This window comes from Pithys albifrons, chromosome 2 (genome assembly GCF_047495875.1).
Source record: "Pithys albifrons albifrons isolate INPA30051 chromosome 2, PitAlb_v1, whole genome shotgun sequence".
NCBI classification, from domain to species: Eukaryota; Metazoa; Chordata; class Aves; order Passeriformes; family Thamnophilidae; genus Pithys; species Pithys albifrons.
This window is the reverse complement of record NC_092459.1, coordinates 23,466,289-23,489,147: the sequence shown is the minus strand read 5'-3', so window position 1 is coordinate 23,489,147 and position 22,859 is coordinate 23,466,289. Positions and strand designations below refer to the sequence as shown.

The 22,859-nt window shown below is 39.0% G+C and overlaps 1 protein-coding gene across 1 annotated transcript in view; it reads left to right on the top strand.

Moving 5' to 3' along the window:
• LOC139668697 (dystonin-like) overlaps nt 1-22,859 on the top strand; it is a 301,638-nt gene that overhangs the window by 85,035 nt on the left and 193,744 nt on the right. The window contains 1 exon segment of the mRNA XM_071548494.1: nt 10,854-10,915. Within this exon segment, the coding sequence (XP_071404595.1) occupies nt 10,854-10,915 (62 nt within the window).

Genomic DNA, 22,859 nt, shown 5'->3' with positions numbered 1-22,859 from the left:
CAGGGCTTGAGGGAGAGGTCTGCACAAAAGGAAATACATTAGAAGGTCACTGAGCTTTGGGAGTTTTGTTCACAGGGCATTATTCTAGTGCAGTACTTGCCCAGGAGTGATTTTCTGGGCACAAAAGAACTAGACATGAAGCTCTGTAGTGCTGAGAGGACAGGAATGTTTTCTTATGTGACTTTAGTTAATCTGATTTGGTTAATGATGTTTTTTAAAAGCCTAAATAAGGGAGTTGAATGCTATATTGAGGTGTTTTTTTTTTAGCTTCCTAAGTGAAATATTATCTCCTTGTATATCTCCTGTGATCTGCTTGTATCTCTTGTTGATTTCTTGTTTAAATCTTCAGCTATCAACATCCAGGGACTGGGACCCTTGTTTTATCTGTGGTTCTGAACCTTTTAGAACACTCATTGCTGGGATTGGAAGACACTAGAAAAATGCTTTTTGAGCTTATTTCGTGTCTCTCTTCTGATTAGTTGTGAGGTAGCTGCTTAACTACGCTAACTCTACAAAGGGCTGGTTGACTGAGGTCCTATGAATATGGAGTCATCCTTTGGGGCTCCTCTTGGTTTTCGTGTATGTGCACAGATATAGCAATATTTCTTCCATACACTTGTGGAAATCCTTAATTTCATTCCTGAAAATAAGAAGTATAATTCTTGTTCCAGTAGTTTAAGTTTTACATGACATCTTGTGCATAGGATGGTAAAGCCAGGCAAGCTTGCAGAGATTTGATGCAGTGTTTCAGGCATAGGACAGCTGAATTCTTCATCCTGCTTCAAGCATAGATGCAAAGTAGTGGCAGAAAATGGTCCAAGTGAGAATTTGATGAATGCAGTTTCATATTGAGCCAGATGGGTGTGCAATTAGCAAATTTTTGGATGTTTTCAGAACAAAGCATTTATTTAGTGTTTCATGTTCACCTGCAATTTTAGGGTTTAGGTGTGGTGTATCACAGATATCACAAGCTTAAATCATTCTTACAGTTTAGATTTTTTTATGTGACTTTTGTCTGCACATGTTCTTTATTTTGATTTTGGAGGTGGTCATAGCTCTGTCAGAGTCAGTGGAAATTCTGTGATTACTCCTTCATCTGCAATTAGGATTTAAACTCTGACCTCCAAAAATATAAAAAAGTCTTATTTTCCTCTTAGTAAACTATAAAACAATATTATTTGTTGTTCCTTTTCTCTTTTTATTTCAGCAAAGATCTTTCGATATCAGTTATGTCAGTCTGGATTATGAATGTTGATGTTAGTCAAACACATCTGACATTCATGCTATTATGCATGATCTGGTATACTTGGGAAGCAGGTACTTTGGAAACTGGGAAAAGGCATAGCAGCTGTTCATGAGCTGAAAACTCTGTCAGTGGCCTGGGGTGTGAATTCATGGTCTCAGGTACAAACAGTTTACTACAGTTACTCAAAGCAGCTTGTTAAAGAATGTCCAGAATCCATCAACAGGAGCCAAAGATCTTCCATGTGGCCAGGAGGCCAGATGTACCTAAGCTGTGTGGGCAGCTTCTGATTCCTGGTCTGCAGTCAAGTCTTCTTCTCCTGGTTGATTTATGGGGTTCTGCTAGATCTGTATCTTACACAGGCTCGGGGAAACTTTGCTTATTTGTTTGCCCATGGAATTCAATCTTCTGTGTAAGAAACAAAACATAAACTGGTGCACAGGCAGCTGGAGGGGATGGTGCAGCCAATGGTATGATTCTATTGTTGAGTCCATATTTGAGAACTCGATAAGCTCATCTATTAACAGATTGTTGTGATCATGAGAGTCTAAATGTTGCATTTCATTTTAGAGCAGAGTAGCAACATATCTTTCAAACAGAGTGCTGTATTTTGCCAAGTCTGTTACAGGATCAAATAGAACAGTTTACATGTGACTAAAGTCTTTTTTATTTCCAAAGTCTTTTAATTGCATTGCAAGCACACTGCTAACATATCAAAGCAATTAAATTCAGATTGTAATACATAGACATATTAGTTAATTAATTAATAATTAATCAAATTAATTAATTAGATTATCCTACTACTTAGTTATGAAGAATTGCAGAGTTTCAAAGATAAGTGTTGTTTCAGAGTAGAGCATTTAAACTTCTGTAATATTTTCAGTCTTCTCTCCATGAATTAATCTCCAGTATTGTTTCATTACTTGACTTGCAAGGCTGGGAAGCTGCTGAAGAAGGGTCACTGGAGCCGAGTGAACAAACATGCATAGAGTGAAATACAGATGATATCTTTGGATTCTGTTTGCAGCTATTACAGTGTAGACAACTTCATTAGGAAGCCCACTTGATGGACTCTGACTGAATGTAGTGCAAAAAATGCTGAAGTTTCTTTGTAATTTTTGAAATTGAGCACTTGTCAGTCCTTGATGCATTTTTGTCTGTCACCACATTGAGTTCACAAATTACATTGCTCGTTTTTTAAAGAAGATCTTTTCTGAAAACATTTGCGTTTTTATAGCTGAATGCATACCCACAGAAATTATTTGGCAAGTGAAAGAGAAATATAAATATTCTTTTGGAAAAATGTATCAGAGATTCTAAACATTGTTTATTTCATAAAGGCTGGATTCTAATGACATAGGAGCCAATGGGGGTTTTACCTAGGAAAAATTGAACTGTTAACTTCACAGACAAGTCTGAGTTTTGTCATATTTGACCTAAGTTCCAGAAAAACTACAGTTTCTAGTTCATTCTCAGCTCTTGGTGCATACAGTCCAGAGTTTAATGAAAACAGAGCATGAAGGTACATCAGATTTTAGAATAAATAGGCAAAATCTTTATTCTGATTGATCTTTGTATTCAGACCAGCTGTATATGTGACCTTTTATTCCAGTATTTAAGAAATTTGTTTGGTTTTCAGAGGAAATGAAACTGGAGGGAGACTTTCTTACAGAATAACTGGAGCAGCCAGAAAAATGAGAAGACTGAAACTGAATTTTTTATTTCCTTGCTATTTAAATTAACAAAGCTCAAGATAGGAGTAAGTTTGTAATGCTTCCATAACTATGTGCGTATATGATGTGACAAAACATAGAAGTGAAGCTTTATAAGAGTGGATGATTTACCTGATAGGAGTATGCAGAAGAGGAGCCACCCTTTTGAAAGAACCTTTCATATCATTGCAGACCTCATCAGAGGGACAGTAGTTGAGTGGGATACATTTTCTGAAAAAATAGATTGGATGATGCCAATTGTTGAATTTATGTTTGTGAGGGTAGCGGGTGATTGTGTGACATATTGGGGAGGGCCACAGTTTGACTTCAGCGTCCTTTTTTGACAGCAGCTGGTAATGAATGCCTTGGTAGAAGTAGGAGAAGGATCTAGTGGTACTTTTGCCATCCTTGGGTGTGTTGTGGTGAAAAATATTGCTAGCAGTGATGGAAACACCAGCACATAATGCAAGGGTTTAAACATAAATAATAAACATTTTGGATATGAGCACTTTACCTTTGGTTTTTCTGGTTGCTGATGGATGTTTTTGTTACATAATCTAACCCTCGGTGGCCCTGCATCCATTCCAAATTTCAGATGTTTGGGAGTAGCATAGTAAGAAAGAAGCACCTTGTGCCTTACCATTTTCTCTGAAAAGCTGCATCTGTATATATGCAATGGCAGCATCTTTCATGCCTCTGTGGATGTGTGGAAGATATCAGTGGCAGTTGAAACTTTACATCCATGAGTCAGATGACTTGTAGTTGAAGGTTGTCAAAAAGGAGGGAGCAATAGCAATAAACAGAAGGTGGGAAAGGGAAATGAAGGAACTTAACCTGAATGAAACTGAGACTTAAAAAAGAGGGAGTTAGGTTTTCATCATTTTTAAGTGAGCCCAAATTAGACAATGCATTTCAAGAGTTTGTGCCTTGCTTATAAATACCTAACAGCATTCATTTTTGCTTGCATTTCTTAAATAGTAGGATATATCCATTGTATAAGGATCCTTTGTGTAATCCTTGTCTGTCCTGCTGCATCTTGAGGTTGTTTTGGCAGCTCTTTCAATGGGGTGAAACACTGTCATGTCTCATCTGAGATTTCTTATGCAGATTTCACTGTCTAGACTCATTAGGTGTATATATACACAATTCTTCTGTCTCATGTGTGGACTGTGTCTCTCTCATGCTCTATATCCATACTATCTTTTTTCTACTGTGTTTAAACTGTGCACCTTACCAGTCTGTCTCCAGTTATCCACTTATTTTGTATTTGGCTGACAAGGCCTCCATTCAGTCCTTCTAAAAAAGAAGTAGCTTGATGCTATCTCCAAACAAGCATCTAGAAACTGCTAGCACTTTTCTCCAAGCAGTGCTGGTACATGAACACCAAAAGGGACATAAACAAGAAATATTATGAGTTCTGATTTCATAAATCCAAGGGGCAGCTGATCAAATTAAATAAATTATAAAAGTGGCAAATTATAAAATGTTGCTTTTAAGCTTGACAGATGTCTGCTGCTCTTCAAGAGCAGCTGATTTAAAAATAGTATAATTATATATTAAAATGCAGGAAGTATAATTCTCTATCTGTAACAAAATATTCTGTGTTAGAGGAAGCAAATATGTAAGAAGAAGCTGGGTTCTCAGGTGAACTTACTGTGAGAAAACTGTCAGAATTACCCAGAAGGTGAAGAAAAGAACTTAGAGATACTTTAACCAAGAATCTATTTCTTCTTGACAAATACTAAATGCATATTGCCATTCTAGTTCTGTGTCATTTAAGTGGTTAAATATTTCATAGAGATTCGTGTTTGGTTCTGGAACTACAACACTTGTAGACTTGTTTATCTTGGCTAGTCTAGTGGGGTTGAATATGCAAAAAACCCCAGGTCCCAAGTTTATTTTTTCAAAATTTTTTAGCATTTCTACAAGACGTTCCTACAGCTGTTAGCTTGTTAGAAACACAGATGCTAACTTGGCCTTGATAGCTTTATAGTAGGAAGGATATGTATGTTCTTTTAGTATTGAAAGGACATTTCCAAAATATTTAAGATTTTATATGCTGTGTGTCGTAATGAAAGTGCAATATAGCACACATGTCATAGCATTGGTTGGTACTCCTACACTTTCCTGTATAAAAGAATTTTATTTTATTAATTTCTAAATTGATCTAGTTTAGGATACTACACAAGATAATCCCATTTCATCATCAAAGGTGGCTTTCACTGAATGATGGTTTCACATGGTAAGAATTGATAAATAAGACCTACAGGTAGGGGTAATTTAAATGCAGTTATAGTTAAGAATAATCACTAATGATATGAAAGATGATTACCTGTCATTAAGGTTATTCAACTCTTCATGTGGAAAAACCTGTAGTTTTAACGTTCCATCCTAGACTTATTTGAACTGAGGTGTTACCTTCCTGGAGACTGTTTCAGATTGTGATGGCTTTGTTGGATCTCCCCTGATTCTTAATTAATGAGCAGGAATGAATATTTGGTACAGACATGGAAGGCCTGTGAGAAGTTAATGTCAAATTTGATGAGCAGGAGCCTCCAAGGTAAGGCATTTCAACGCAGACTGGAGAATTGGATTTGTCCCCTCTTTATTACATAGTTTGTTATTCTCGGTAATGTTCTAAACCAAATGTTTTTCACAGAGATCATACATTAATTATGCTCTGTTTTCTGTGATTGATGGTTTGAACACTAGGGTCTAACTTACAGAAGGAATATTAGGAATAACAGAGGAAAACCTATTGTGAAATGAATTTTGTGTTCAGAGCTTGAAAAATGGTGAATGGATAGGTTTGGTGTTCCCTATTCTACAACATGAAACACATTATTGAGTAACTGTTCCTTAAATGAGTAGCATTTCTTCTATGCTATAGACAGTTATCTCCTTAAAAATACTAAATAATAATTAAATATAATGTATATTACTAAGATTATATTAAGGTTTCACAGCCAGTTTTAATTTTTGTTGTAACTCTACTTTTGAGTGCTTCACCCTAATAATGTTCTTTTAACGCAGTTTTTTGAATTTAATATAATTAGGTATTAGGGGTAGCAACAATATGTGCAGAAAAATAATGCATTTATAAATGAGTGAGTTTCATAAATATTGTGTGAGCGTTCTGATTTAAATGTAGGAAAAACACTTATCAGGGCTTTTGTAAATAACTGGACAAATGTAGAAAAACCTGTTGACTATCTGGCCATTCATGTAGGCAAACAAATACCAGCAAAGAAGCAAACATAACTTAGTAATGCCAAAAGCAGCTGAAGAAAAGGAGACTTTTTTTTTTCTGTCACTGGGTGTTGGAACTGCAGATTTCATTCTAATGGTGAAAATATCAGAGAAAGAAGTGTAGAAATTTGCAGCTTATCTGGAAAAAGAAGAGTTTGTATTCCTGCACTGATTTTGCATTTCCTTACGTTACTGTGGAGACAAACGCGTTGTTCTGCTCATGCAAGCTGGTAGCATCTGGTGTGGTTGCTCAGAGATCTCAGGTCTGACTTCAGGTGGAGAGGAGCACTCAGTGGCTTCTCCATGTGTCACAGCAACCCCAGGCAGTGCTACAGGCTGGGGGCCGAGTGGCTGCCAAGCTGCCAGGTGGAAAAGGACCTGGGGGTGATGATACACAGTGACTGAGCATGAGCTAGCAGTGTGCCCAGGTGGCCAAAAAGGCCAATGGCATCCTGGCCTATATCTGCAATAGTGTGGCCAGCAGGATTAGGGAAGTGATTGTCTCTCTGAACTTGTCACTGGAGAAGCTGCACCTCCAGTGCTGTGTCCATTTCTGGGCCACTCTCTGCAAGGAAGACATTGAGGTGCTGGAGCGTGTCTGGAGAAGGGCAATGGGACTGATGAAGTGTCTGGAACACAAGCCTGATGAGGAGTGACTGAGGGAGCTGCGGTTGTTTAGTGTGGAGAAAAGGAGGCTCAGGGGAGACCTTGTTGCTGTCTACAACTGCCTGAAAGGAGAGTGTAGCAAGGTGAATGTCGGTCTCTTCTACCGAGTAACAAGCCACAGGACAAGACGAAATGGCCTCCAGCTATACCAGAGGAGGTTCATGTTGGACATTAGGAGGAATTTGTTCACAGAAAAGTTGTCAGTCATTGGAACAGGCTACCCAGGAAAGTAACTGAGTTACCATCCTTGGAGATATTTAAAAGATACGTAGTTGTGGCACTTAGTGACATGGTTTAGTGGTAGATTTGGTGGGTGGTTGTTAACTATTGCACTTGATGATCTTAAAGATGCCCAGGAGACCATTGAAGGCATCTATGCCATGTGTCACTTTTGGTGCAATCCTGTAAGTAAACTTGTCTTCCAGAGAAACTGTTCTGACTCCCAGATACTGTCAACCATGTAAGCAATAGAGTTTCATGGAAGGGAGCATTGGTGTTGGAAGGATCTGGCCCCTGAATTTGTACCTGGGACTGAGGAATGACAAGAATGCACATCAAGATACCTTAGTTGCAGCAACTGTTTTTAAATCCAAATATTCTGATCTGGACCCTCTTTAGATGCTTCTGTGTTGTGAGGTAGGTTTATAAAGTGGGTTGATAGCTTATTAAGACTTGAAACATTTTGTTGAGGTACTTTCCAGGCATGGAAAACGTAAGAGACTTAAGAGTTTGATACGTCAGAATAATGGTTGCAATAACAGGTAAAAGGAGACGAGCTTAAGTTGATTAATTAACTATTGAGAGTTTATTTTGATGATCTACAGATCAGATGCCCTAGGAAGATGTGCTTGCTTTCTGCAGCTCCTGCTTTATCTGTGTTCTTAAATTACCTTGGCTTGAACAGCACTCCTGCTGCTGGGTTCGTGGTGACTCTCTTTCCTTGCTGCTCACTGCTGGTAGAAATAAAAACAGGCTTCCTGCTTTGGAAAGGTCAACATTTGCACTCAAATGTGTATTAATGCACCTGAAAGTTCAAAACAGACAAACGCAGATGCTCAATTTATATTGTAAGGTGAGTTAAAGCCAGAGGGCTCGCAGTTTTCCCTACTCTGAGAGCACATGGGCTGTTCGCTCGTTTTTTTTTTTAAAAGGGGTGTTGCTATTTTGTGTCAGCTAGGAGACGTCCTGGTCACTCCTTGGCTCTCCTTTTCCCGTGAAATAAAAGAAGCTCTGAACTTGCGAGGGGGAGAATGAGACACTGTTGTGAAGACGAAAAGGACCAGAGTGCCAGGCTGGTGGGAGTCATGTGCTGCATGGGTCAGTAATGCACCTGGAGCTGGGCTGGGGGGGTGGCAGGGCTGCCTGTGGGATAGGGCACAGCTCTCGGGTGGGGGAAAAGCTTTTCTCAAGGGGCTGTGAGTTTCTTCCCTTAGTTGGTGTTTCTTTTTCAGTCATTTGCCTGTTTTTGATTTCATTTTGGGGAGTTTGGTTGGGTGTGTTCTGCTCTGAGCTCAAGCACAGTAAAAGCTGTGGCACTGTATTTTCCTTTTGTTGCGCATTTGCTTTTCTGGCAGCATTTGGATTTTTGATTGGAAATCAGTTTTAGTGTGACCCTGAGATTAGACCAGTTGGTTAAAACTTCGTGCAAATAGTGCCAAGGTCACAGGTTCAATCCCCTCTATGGACCCTTCACTTAAGAGTTGGACTCCATGATCCTTGTGGGTGCTTTGCAACTCTGAATATTCTGTGATCCTGTTTTGGTGACTTTTCTTTCCCCTTTAATTCTGGTGTTTTTCACATGACAGGTGTCAGCTTTCCTCTTCATTACGCATTTGTGTCTGTCAGTTATGGAGTTTTTCTATGTTTGTGTAATATATATGTGTATATAAAAGGAGCAGGAGTAGGAAACATCACTTCTTTTATATATATTGGCATGTTAATTGAAAATAGAGTTGAAACCAATAGTGACTGTATATTCTAACAAAATACAAGAAAGTGGATTTTTCAACTTTTTTTTTTTAACTGTCGTCACAGTAACATTTTGCAAAATGTAAACTTTGGTGTAGTCAAAACTGGATAAGGTTACCTTAGGAGAAAAGACACACTGTGAAATTCTGCAACTGAGAAACTTTTGGTTCCTTTTAAAAGAGCTGCCCATAATGGAACAGTTGAAAGTGAAATGTTTCTAGATTTCTTTTATTTCTGAGATTTTCTGTTCTCTACATCTACTTAATCAGAGCTTCCACCTTATTAGGATAAGTAACTGATGTCAGAAATGGTGTCTTGTGTCTAGAGAAAGGCTGTAGGGAAGTGCGTATATAGCAAAAGATTTTCTTAATATGCCAGATTTTTTTTCCAGTAGTGCAGCTTTGCTTTTTAGTTTGTCTGTTTCTCCTCTTTTTTGTGTCTTCAAGTAGAATAAGAGAGTGTAGAGCTGTGAACTGGAAAAAAAGCGTATGCCAGAAGCTTAGATCTTGAGTAGCATGGAAAAGGTATTGAGGAAACAGCTACTGTTCTGTACCGAGCCAAATGTACAACTGCACATGCTGCCTGAAGATCTCATGGTCACAGTGAGCTGTGACTATCAAAGTTATAGGTGTGTTAAAAAAGAATTGGGAAAAATAACAGAAAAAATGCATTTATGACTCTTAAGTGCAAAGATATGTATAACCATATCGGAAATCCGTGAGTCACATAAGAGAGGCCTATACAAAGGCTTCACAGGATTTTACTTCTCTTGTTTTTGCAATTGTTTCCCAAAAGTAATTTCTCACTCCTGTTAGGAACAGCAGACAGTGCTCAGTTTGGCCTAGGACAGACTCTTGTATAGTCATGCTGTTTTGAAAGACCTCAGTATCACGCCAGAGACTTGAGAGTCCTTGAAAGACTTTTTGTGAGCTTATTTTTATTTATTGTTATCTTTGACTAACCTGAAAACAGTATTTTGAAATGTAAAATGCAGGGTCTGAATCAGTCTTCTAGTGATGGCAGTAGGTGCAGCAGGATCTTGTTTTGCTACCTGAGTTCACTGCTCATTCTCAGCCACTCTGCAAACAGCCTGAGTCAATGAAACAACTGCAGTTGTGTTGTACAGGGTCTGAAGGGATCTTGCTATTTTAGGCTTGCACAGATGGTCCTGGTCCTAATGCCATGTGACTCCTGCTCTGGAGAGCTCTGGGACTGTGAGCAGACAGTGGTACTGGCTGGTGGCTCTACATAGGTTGCTGGAGATAACTCTTGCACTGGAGTGGTGGTTAGTTTTTCTCTAAGGTGATTCAGTAGAATACATGTATATGCTTCCTATCCATGAGTGGAATGCTTTCTTACCCTGAGTCTATTACTTCTGTTATTTCTCCACAGTGTTTTGTGGGCAATCATTGATGCTAACTGGCATGCCAGGGAGCAAACTCCTGACAGTGGATGGGTCCCATATCTGGGTTAGTGAACATCCCTGTTTCTTCTGTAGATGATTAAAAATCGAGTCCGTTTTCTGCCTGAAGCTGTAACTCATCCTTGTGTGGTGGAACAAGGGTGATATTTCAGTTGAAAAGCATAGTGATTAAAAAAGTTAGCTTTCATATGGTAAGAGACTTCCTATTCTGTAATACTTTAGTAATGAATTGATTGTAGAGATTGAGTAGTACTTATAGCTCTTATGAGTTTGCCATGACCTTTTTAGTACAATTTGAGTGACAGTTGACTTCTCCAAGGCAGTTATATTTTTGTTAGTAGTGCTGCTGTCATACCTGTGGGGCTGTCGCGCTGCAGGAACTCGCCTGGAGCTTCAAGAAACCTTTTCATGATGTGCTGTGATGTATTGCAATAGCATTTATGTGCTGTTATTTTGATTAGATATTTTGGAGCTTTTACAGATTATTCTGTTTTTAAAATTTATTAGAATATTAATTTTATAAAACTGTCAATAAAAATCGGCATTGCTTGTAAAGCTGTTAAACCCTTTTCTTTTTCCTTTTTAACTCTAGATGAGCGGGACAAAGTACAAAAGAAGACATTCACAAAATGGATAAATCAGCATCTTATGAAGGTCAGTTTTTATATCTGTCATTTCTGGATGACTGATTACTACAGCAGCAATTGTCTTTTACTACATGTTTGGTTTCAGGATGCAGCTGTGTTATGTATAAGAAGGATCTCATCTTGTGAGGTTTATGCATGTGCTTTGTCTGTGAGGAATCATCGGTGAGTGGAAATGCTGCTCTTTGATATCCCAATGTGATCTACTTGAGTACTTGCATTTAAAACTAAAATGAGTCAAAGTTGAAGACATGATTTCTTTCTATAAGGCTTGACGGTTTTCTGGAATTAGTGTGTCATGGCTGTTGTACCACAGCTAAGGCAAATGAAAAAAGAATTATTTTAAGTACCATGTTGAGGACAGGGAAATGACCTCGAGAAAGAGAGCTCTAGATCATCCTGTGGCATCAATATGCTGCTCTTGGATTAGAAATAGAAGATTTCTAGAGACAAAAGTCACTTTTCAATATCTATCTTTTGAGTAGCAGTGAACTTGACCTCAGGGACAAGGCACATTATTTTAATAACATATACAGCTTTTGGTTGACAGATCACTAAAAGCTGAGTTCACCTTCACTGCATGGCCCTTCAGTTCTAAATTTAATCCCCTCTTTCAGTGCCAGCTGTCTAGTCCAGACATTTCTCTGGAGAAACAGATTGTATAACTACTTAACATAACTTGCTTTGATATCCCCCCGACTCTGAGGCTGAATTCATGTAAGAGTCACATTAAATAAAATATATCTGCAAACTGTTGAGTTGAGATTTAATTAATAAGTGCAGCGTTCAGACACTGTTGGAAAGATCTTATGCTTGTATTTAGAGAAAATAGAGTTTTTGGGGAACAACTTAACTATTTCCCTGTTTCTTGTGGCTGCCCTTGTGGGTATTTTAGAAACATTAGACCCTAAAGCAGAAGACAGTTTCTTCAGGAAAGTGGATGTTTAAAATGAACTGGTTTGTTTAACATCTTTTAAAAATTTGAAATCTCTGTAGCTCTTGGAAGTGAGTGATGTAGGGAGCTAACAAGACCTGCAGTGAAGTTGGTCTCAATTTTGTCTTTAGCAAGAGACCTTTCTTCCAGGGCAGTCTTTTGGTCCTTCTCATCCTTAACTGAGCCATCAGGAGTAGTCCTGACCATCAGCCCCTGTGTAGCAGCATACAGCCTTCCTGTGGGCAGGGTGAGTCTGGAGTCACAGAAAGGCTCATACCAGTAGATTTTTATTCATGAATTTGCTAGACCCACAAGAAATATGATGTATAGAAACAGCTGCTCCAAGGACCCCTTCTATGCAGATGTGTCCTCATCATAATCCTGAAACATCCAAGTGGTGGCCCCATGTCCTTGCAGATGAGTCGTCCTACTTGCTGAGGAGAAAAGACAAAAGGCGGCCTTTTCTTTCTGAATTTTACCTCACATTTATTGTATAATGTACAGCATAATGTTATGGTATAAATGTATCCATTGTCCAGTACTTCACACTAATGAGATTTAAAGACAAAAAAATCCAGAAAGATTACCAGTACCCTGGCAGTCAATTCCAATATCTAAATTAACCATCAGGCATTTCTTCTTTTAACTGAGGGTAATTGTTATCATGTTTGTAGAGGCTATGAATCTCTTTATGTATTAAAGATGCATTTTGAATATGCCTGTGGGATGTGGAAAGCCTATCTGAAGCTTTTTGGAGAGCAATCCTTTCATAAAAGTGAAAAGCAGCGCCTGTTTTTACAGAAGAGCAGTATACTAAAAATTAGATTTCTATATACCATTGTTTTACTCCCTTCTAAAACATGCACAGTCATAATTTCCATACTGCCAACCTCTTGGGAGTAGTTTAAAAAAGATTTAGACTCTAAACCCATAAGGAAATAGGAATAAAGAGTTCACACTAGATCCTTTTGCCTTGCTTACCAAGGTTAGTGGCCTTAGGCCTTCATTTTCAAATAGTTCTCAGTGTGGGTGATTGCAGAGGTACAGATTAGATAGATAAGATAGATAGGGATGTGTGTCTGTATGTATTGCTGGCCTTGATTTTCATCTCAATTTGCTCACTTTAGAATTCAAATAAAGTATTACTAACTTACACAAGTATAGTTTGACTATAGCTCTTTCATTAACTTGGAATTTCTGTAGCAACTCAACTTTATCTTCTGGAAATAGTTTGAAAACAGTTGGTGATACAATTGTCTAATTTCTGTTCTTAGAGCATTGTTTTTAGAACAGTGAGTTGCATGGAACTTAAAATCAATCCTTCAAATGCTCTCTCTTAAGACACAAGGGAGTATTTAGAAAATATTGTATAGTGGAGGGAATGTAGAAAAACTAGCACAGTGAGTGCATTTCTAGCAAAGACACTGGACCTGTCCTGGTCAATACATTACACTGATCTTAAGCCCTAGTTTTCATGTACCTTGGATTTATTATAAAACATATACAACTCCTATTTGCCCATTCACTGTGCATAACTTGTTTGAACAAACTAAGGTGGAAATTGTGTCATTTCAGGCATGTCAATACTCAATATTTAAGAGTTTTTTCTACGTCAGCAGCAACAATGCTTTTAATAGTTACCATCATAGGCATGAAAGCCTACTGTCACTCTTCCAATTGTGTTCTGTATGGGATTCACAGAGTAATTGAAAACAATAAGATGACTTGTAAATATTGACCCTTCTGCCCCTCATTGGCTCTCTCTCTCCTTGCATTGGACTCAAAGCCTGTAAGTGTGTAGTATTTAAAATTCACTGTGTAAGATTAGTCTCTTTTCAGCTTTGTTAACTAGTAGAGCATGTTGTGTGCTTTGCTAAACTTGAAACATAGTCATTGCAGAAATATTTCCTGCTAATGATCTTGATATAGATAGTTTTAGAGACAAGGACATAATGTATTATTTGCAAAATTCAACTGTTTAAGTTATCTTTGAATTCCACAGTTCAAGATCAAGTGGACTGCCACTACATTTTTTAAATGCTGAAGTTTTTCTTTTGAATTGATAACAGATTTTCTGAGGACTGATTAGAGCATTGGCCTTGCTAAGGTTACTGTTTACTGTCTGATGGTGGGGCTCCAGTTTAAATGTTATCTTTTGAGCCTTGTTGACACAGGGACTGGAGAGGTGAGATATTGGACTTCAGACTCGCTTGCTGCTGTGGTATGAGCTTCAAGGGAGAAACTCACATGCCATGGGAGTGGAGCAGAGATCTATCTTCTCTAAATGGCCTTTGCTTCCAGTAGGTGTTTCACTCAGCTGCTGCCGAAATAGGATGTTAAATTCTGGTACTTGCTAAAGCAGCAAGTAATCCTTGATGTAAGAAGAACAAGTACATTTATGTTTTCATTCTAGTGTAGTGGTCACATGGTCCTAAAACACCCAAATTGAAATCCAGCTTCCAGGAAAGCCCAGAAATTCTTTCTGACCTCCTTTGAATCCCAAACCCCCAAACTTAAGAAAAGAGTGAGGCTAGTTTAAAATAGAGGTGAAAGATAAGATAAAAGTCAGAAAATTAAAGAAGATGATGAAAAAGGAGTATAATCAGTCAACTTCTTCTTTGTTGTTCACTTTTTTTCTCAAACCAATTTAAAAATAATTTTGTAGTGCCAGATCTTAGTCCTGATGCTTTAAATGGGATATTTTGAAATACTCTAGGCTTTTTTAATCAGAAATTATAATGTACAGAAAATAGGATAAAAGGCAAGGCAACCAGAAACTGGCCAGTGATACAGTGAACACCCAGGCATCTTCCATCCAAGGGAAAATGTTTCTTCTTTTTCATGGAAGAAAAGGTTGTAGAGATCCTTTTCGCTGACCTTCTAGCAGCAGGATGGGCCTCTGGATGCCTGAGCTATACCCTGGAGAGGCAGAGCTGTCCTGTCAATGGCACTGCCAGAGAGCCCCACCAGCCAGTACCCCTGTGTGGGTTGGCTTTTGGAACCCTTGACTGAGTGGACCTCGGGAGAAACATGCCACAGATAGGGCCAGTGGGCACCATCCCTGCACAGTCATTAGTTGCTCCAAATGTAATTTTTAAAGGTCTTATGAGCAAGAAGGCTTTCATAAGCATCAGGACAAAATGCTTTTAAAACTACCATTTTAAAGTTCAGTATTCAAAATCATGTTCTGTGTTGCAGTGATAGTACATTAGAGAGTGAGAGAGAACAGATTTTTGTTGTGCAAAGACTGAATGAATAATTCAGAAGAGAAACCTGAAGTTATTGATTCCTGTGCATCCTTCAGGCAGCACAGGGTTTGCAAATGGCCTCTTAGGTCGATTTGCTTTGTGAGATGTTCAGGTATGACCTTAATGGCATCAGGACTGACGATTCCTGATAAAGCACAGTCATGCCCTTGCTGAAAGCTGGCACTTTACTGACACTAGTGGTTATCATTTTAGATAGCACCACTCTGCAGTATCGTCTCTGTAGTCATGCAGTTAAGATGTCATTTAAAATTCCCCACTTCCTCTTTTAGAAATGAACATTTTGTAGCTCTACATTGATATTTAAAGGATGAGGCACCTAGTGTTAGTCTTATCGTACTGACTTTTTAAGAAAGTGTCAATTTAACACCTTTCAATTTTGAAACATACTAAGAAAAAGCTGTTTTGATTTATTTTCTTTTTTCTTCCATGTGTTAACATAAGACAAAGATTCTTTGCTGTGGTAGGGCAACTAAATTAGCCTTGTATATGCTCCTTGGGTTTTTTACTGACAAGTGCTGCAGACTGTGTTGGGCACAAATTCTGTAAAATCTGGTTTCAACATGGCCCACAGCTTGCTTTAGGCATTGTGTGCAGCTGAAGTACCAGTGTCTCCTCCTCTGTTTTGTTTTTTCAATTGTTCAACAAAGCCTATTGTCTACTTGGTAGACAGAAGAATATTTCAGTTCTACTCCTAAAACTGTTGCTGTTGTATGTTCAGGACTTGTTCTAGATGATCTTAAAGTGTATTTTACCTTTGAAATGTGCTCCTTCTGAAAAATAAGTAAAAATAACTCTTGAAGATCATGAGTTAGAGGTGTAAAGAAATGTGTGATTTTGTTTTTTTCACTAGAAGTGTGTGTAATTATAGTTTATTTATGCTGCATTGCATGCAAATCTTTCAAAAGTCTTCTACTTGGAGGTAAACCACACATCGTCTTTCACCTGCTTAGTATAATCTATAGCTTTTTGCAAAGCAGCTTGGCAAGGAAAACTCAACACTTTTTTGGTGTAATGAAAATTTAGATGAGGGAGAAAGGTAACCAGGAGACGATGAGGAAAAGCAGTGACAGAATGCCAGAAATTAAAGCTGCAAAAGAGGAGGAAATTTTACAAGGTTTTAAAGGCTAATGATAAATTGCAGCACAAAATCTCTCTGCAAGCAAGCAAATAAATAAATAAATAAACAAACAAATTCAAGTCAATAAAAACTGTACCACAGATGTCAAGTTTATTTGATCCTCTTTAATGCATTCAGACTTCATGAGTAATTGGGAGCAGAAAAGAGAATAATTGAAAACAGTAAATTAAATATGCATGAAAGGCATGATAGCCTGGGCACATCAATGTTTTTATGGTATGCAGCCCTGTTGTACCAGTTGAGCGTGTACTTTATGTGTGCTGGGTTTTTTAAAAAATTTTTTTATACAGGTGCTCATATATGAAAGAATAAGGAAAATTAAGTCTACCATATGATGACTGCATTATGGACTAGAACCAATAGAATCAGTGTGCTTCATATGATAGACTAATATATTAATTAATTCTCTTTTTCTGGGTTCATTGTTTGCAATTATCTCTCAGCCCAGATTTCATTTAATATTATTTATTCCTTAGAGATTGCAAGAGATAAAATTCCACCATTTGCAATTAAATGTTGACTTTTTAATTAATTGCTAAATTATGCATGGAATTATTTTAATCTTTATACTTTTGATGTATCTGTATTTAATAATAATTTATATATCAGTTTAGAAGTACTATGCCTTGATCTAGCTCCCTTGGGACCAGTGTAACTGTGCCATTGTCTCCAGTGGGAGTAGTATTTGTTCCAGTATGTGAACTCCAGAGGGTGAGCAACTTCCAACTTTCAATCATAAACATTAACTAAGTATTTTGTTCTACATCAATATTTCACATATTCCAGAGAGCAAGGCTTGCCCTGATGTCACATAGATGTGTAACTGCATGAGAACCTAAGAAGGCATCAGCATAAACATGTTTCTCCTATACAGAAGCATGTGTTATCTGGTAAAGGTATTTATGGTGTTTTGAACAAGGAAATTTACAGGTAGTCACACAGTAATCAAAATCTTTCTCTACTTAGAGTACCTTGACTTTAATTGGAATAACATTTTAGCTGCCAGTGTTTGTACTTTACCAGCTTCGGGCATGTTTGGGGTGTATTGCCCTTGGTCAGAGTTAGTTCTAAGATGTGGGAGTCAGATTTATTGTCAGAGTTTGATGTTATTAGCATTATGTTTGCATTCTTTAAGCAATTCCTCCCTGATAAGTTATATTTGGCAGTGTGTAGTACAGGTTGGGAAAGGCAAGAGCAAGTTGGAAGCACAAACTAGGAAGAGAATCAGATGCACAGAATAACTGAAAAAACTGTGGGCGTGTCTCTGTCTGAAGATAGAACAAAAGAATGTGGCTGCTGTTGATTGGAGAAGTTGACTGGATTAAGGAAGATGATGGTAGGTTTTTGGTCACTAACCAGCATCAAAAGGACAGGACTGTGTAGCAATGGGGAAAATCATTTATCCTCATAATTGACAGGAGGAATAATGTGGAGTTCTACATTTGAATACTTACAAAGGAGCCCTCAGTAGTCTATGCAAGAAAGAGGTACTTCTGTGGCACAGCTCAGCTCATCTTCAAGGGAATGTACAAACCAGGTTAGGGAACACTTGCTGTTCTGTTCCCTGCCTGCTGCACGAGTTGGGGTGGCTGCCACTTCTGTGAACATGTGTCTTGTGAGTGAAGTGCCAGACAGAGAGACCTTCTGCCTGTCAAGTTCAGAAAGTTGCTTTCAAAGTTGCCTAGTTAGATAGGTCTGGACTGGCTGGGAGAAACTGCTTCCAAGTTTAAAAAGGGAAGGTAACTTGGAAGCAAGTGCCTGTGAAATCCTAGGCTCCTCTTTAAAAGCAGACAGAAATGAGAAGTAAAGAAAGGACTATGAACTGGGGAAAGCAGTAAGTAGGGTTTCCAGGGGAAGTCATACTGTAGAGAGAGAAATGCATAAGATCTGGCAGTCGCTGTAGGTGTTTATGTCAGGCACAAAGGCAGGCTGCAGACAGGCAGAACAGATGGGAGGCATCATATAGAATATACTGCTTCTTTCAAGAGATCTGTGCAATACAACAGAGCTGTACAAGAAGTGGAAATAAGGGCAGCATGACTAAAGGTTTGTATAAAGGAGTTAGTAAAGCAAGGTGGGGTAAAGTCAGACAAGTATAAAGTCCAGAAGGACTTAGTGTGACATGGAAGTCAACAGGTAAAAAGAAGAATATTCAGACAAGTTTTGTGTTTTCTGTTTGCACAGCTGTAATTACCCAATAGTTAGTAACTAATTGAAATGATTTGTAGCATTTTATTACTCTGTGCAAGAATACAGAGGAGATGGGGAACTCCTAGGAGTCTGCAGTTACCGTAAGCATAATACCTTCATCCTCAGCAGAAGAAAAGAATGGGGACTTACAGATCTCACAGGGGAATTTCTCTCCATGTGGAAACTGTGTAACAACTGGTCTTTGAAAGCAGGTGGACAAAGGGAAAGTGGGGTACAATTTTTACATACCACCACAGTAGTCTCATTCTCAGATTATTGTCACAAAATTTGAACAAAATGATCCCAGATATAGCTTGCTGGGATGTTGCCCTCAATAACTGCTGCAACTGCAGCTAGAACTGGCACTGGGAAGAGCCAGTGCCATCGGCTGTTGCTGCTGTTGTGGCTGCTGTCAGATGCTGTCACAGCATCATCTGGGTCTGGAAGGCAGCACTCATGAACAAGGACCTTCCACCCAGAGGAAAGATGCTAGTGCCTGCTGCTCTTGCTGTGCCACACCCTCAGGTGAGGTTTTGAGCTGAGACATGTTATACTTGTAGTGACACACCTGTTTCTCTAACACTGCAGCTGTACTTTTCTGTGGCTCAGGCCTTTTGTTATGTCAGCAACAAGTGTCACCCTTTCCCTGCCATGAATCTTGCAGGGTACGTCACCTGTGCAGAGCTGTGTTGGCTTAGTCTCAGGGAGCTCCAGGAGCTACACATGAGCTCTGCACCCTGCCTCTGGGCCAGCACAGTGCTTAGGAGACAAGGAGGCAACTTGTAATTTAGCCTTTTCATGGATGCACTTCTGGGCACATGGCTATGAAACTCTGCCTGGCTGTGTAATTTCTGATCTTTGCGTGGACAAGAAGTTTGCAGCCATTTGCAATAAAGATAAGTTTTCTTGGAAGATCAAGTGTAGGTCATGATAATGTGAGTTTGTTTAGTCTGAAACTGAGAAGACTGAAATGATAATGTGTCCTCAGTATGTAAAAGGTGTTTATGCAGAGTCTGGTGAACAAATGTTTTCTGAGGTCAGACTTTAAAGAAAGGGACAACAAAAACCCCTCAGTTTAATTTACAGAAGATTTAGTTTGAACTTTAGCAAGGAAAAATATCCCTCTCAGAGAAGCAAGTAAGTGTAGTAAGAAACTGAAAGTATATGTATTCTATGTTACATTTCCTCCATTTGAATTTTCAAGAATAAAATAGAGAAACAGCTCTGGTGTTTTCTAGCCGAACTCAAACTTCTCTGCACAGGGCCGAGTGAGGTGTTCTATTCAGTCCTTTAGCCTTAGAGTTGTACTATTCTGTGACAGCTTCATAAGGCATAGCCCTTTTCTGGTGAAATAATACTCAACTTTTGAGTCTTAAAGCTGATCACTGCCGAGTTCTTTACCAGAACTTTATTTTCATTAATTTAGTGATTTTAATCTGCATCAATCCTGCAGTTTCAGTGAGAATGCCCTGTTTCAGTGGGCTGTTATGTAAAGTGAAGCTTAGTGGTGTTTGCTTTACATTCTTCATAAATCTGTATTTATACCTTTGTAAATAAAGTATTTTTAAAATGTGTCAGAACAGATGTCACAAGTGAGGCTTGAAGCAAGTTGTGAGTCACACTTTTTTTTGGTTGTTTTTAGTTTTTCTAAAGTTTATAAGTATCTTTAGTCTTGTATACAAATACATCTGAAGAATGTACTGCACTGAAGAAAAATCTTGAAGGATTACAGAGGTGCAAAAGAGGGAAGAGAGATGGGCATGCTGTGCTTTGAAATCACAGCTGGCACAAGAAGGGTTAATAGGCTAGGGCATGTGTGGAGTCTCATGGGACCTCACATGACTATGCCATGCCACATGTGGCATCTGTCCCTCCTCCTCACTGAGCGCTGGTCATAGAATAAACGTAATCTGCTGAAGTAGATACTAAAGGTGGCTGGACATCTCTGTAGTTTTATATTTTAGGACTTTAAATTCTAGTGGTGATGGAGTAGATTTAAGTTAGTATATACTCATTTCTGCTTGTGAATCTACACAGCATGGGCTCTGCTGACGTGGATTTGCTGATCCCAGTATGCAAATTTACAAGCAGATGAACAAGACTGTGCCAGGATAAATACTAGTGAGGTTAATGCTGAGATAATGGTAATGAATAAGCGGAGTGGGACCTGTGGATGTGTTCTGAGAGTCTGAACCAGTGGTGCCTGGAGAGAACCCCTCAGCCCATTCCTCACAAGGTTTTGGGATGTGTCCGTTTCTAGGCTGCTTAATACAAGAGAGACAGGGAGGTCCTGGAGTCAGTGCAGCTCAGAGCTACAGAGATGATTAGGGGACTGGAGCTTGAAAAGGCTGAGGGATCTGTTCAGCCTCAAGAAGAGATGACTGAGAGGGAACATCATCAATATATTTGAGTATCTGAAGGCTTGGTGTCAAAAAGATGGAGCCAGATTCTTGGTGGTGCCAAGCAATAGGACAAGAGGCAACAGGCAGCAAGTGATGCAGAGGAAGTTCCACCTGAATAGGAAGAACTTCTTTACTGTATGGCTGATTATACACTGGAAGAGATTTCCCAGGGAGGTTGTGGAGTCTCCCTCACTGGAGGTACTTGAGAACCATCTGGACACCAGCCTGTGCCACATGCTCTAGCATGTCCCTGCTTGAGCAGAAAGGTTGGACCAGATGACCCACTGTGATCCGTTTCAACCTTACCCATTCTCTGATTTTGTAAATGGAGCAAATTTTTTTTTCCTGGAGGAGGTGGAAAGGAGGATTTTTCACATTTATGAAATTTGTTTGAAGCTTTTCTGTACAGTAATGGTGTTTCAAATATCACACAACTACTGAAATCCTCAAAAGGACTCCTGGATGTGCATGTTTGTCCTACTGTTTCATACATACATAAGATTATGCATCTGCTTGCATACTTGCTGATTTGGGTATTTTGAAAGTACTGGAATGCATTTCATGACACCCAATATTGGAAGATAAGAAAATTACAAGGACAAGACTTAACAATGGCTGGATTTATTTATTTATTTATTTATTTATTTAAATGAGCAACAGTATACTTACCTTAAAGCTGTACAAATACCTTTTTTATAATTAATAGAGTTATCCAGAGATATGGAATAATTGAAGACTGGGTGGCAAAATGCAAAATAAAGTATGCAAAAGCAATGGATTAGTTGGATGATTGAGTTGTCTGGGAGAAATGTGAATGTTAATGTGGAAAAAAATAAATGTGAGTGATTTAAGCTTTTAGATATAACAACAGCATGTTAGAGTCATGGAATAGAAGAAGGGTACCATGGTTATCATGTTAATAGTGTGTAGAGCATCAACCAGATGAGAAAGTTAAGGATGAATCCAAGGATGCAATCAAGAATGAATCTTCATTTAGAAAACATCTGGTATAAACAAAGAGCGGGAGTGTTGAACTCACTCTGTACAGAAGACTTGTTTAAATGCAACTTAGTAAAATCATAAAGAAACTTTATGAAACGGAGTAATATTATCTGTCAGCTTTTTGTGAGAATCAATATCCAGAAATGAAGCTGAACAGGAAAATTACTCCTGTGTATGAAATAAGGAACCATTTATTTTCCATGAACCACAAGAATTGGTTCCTGCAGAGCGGATTATTAGACTGTTGAGGAAAAGAAAAATGAGTTTTTCAACCACTAGGCCCAGGACTGAATTTGCCAGACTTTGCTTACAAGTGAACAGGCGCACAGAAGAGACCTGGCACAGGTTTTCCCTCTGCACCATCTTGCTGCCAGCCCTGGCTGCAGGCCCAGGCTTTTCAGTCAGGGGAGCAAATCAGGGTGCCCTGGGTGATGTGTGTCCAGCGCTAGGGCATGTGCCAGCACCAGGGAACAGCACCCTCTGCAGCACAGACTCCAGCTGCCTGCTCTCTGTGCCCACCCTGCGTGGAGCTGTGGCTGCAGATCATGCTTGCAGGGAGACCCAGTGATTGCATTCTCCCAGAGCTTGTGTGCTTGTTTATTTTTAACAGAATGAGTGAAGTTTAGTATGGGATTCAGTACGAACCAAGGACTGTGACCAGGGTGTGCATTTGGAGTTTGCTTGTTTATTTGTTTTTTTTTTCCTAGCAGCAAGTTTTGTGTTTAGAGTAAGGAGATTAAAGAACATGAGAGACTCAGGGAGGCTGTCAGAGTGCGTGCCAGTCTGCATGGAGCTTTAGCTCCCTGATCTCTTGGTGTGACATCAGGTTGGCCACGAACCACAGCTCCGAGCCTCCCTGCGCCACGCAGCACGTTGGGGTGGAAATTACCTGAGGTGCAGTGCCCTGCAGTGTGTCGAGCAACACTCATGCTTTCCATGGGAGAATCTCAGAAGTCTGTAGAGGAAAATAACTACTCTTGAAGATGTTTGAAGAAGCAACTTGCTTGGCAGATCAGTCA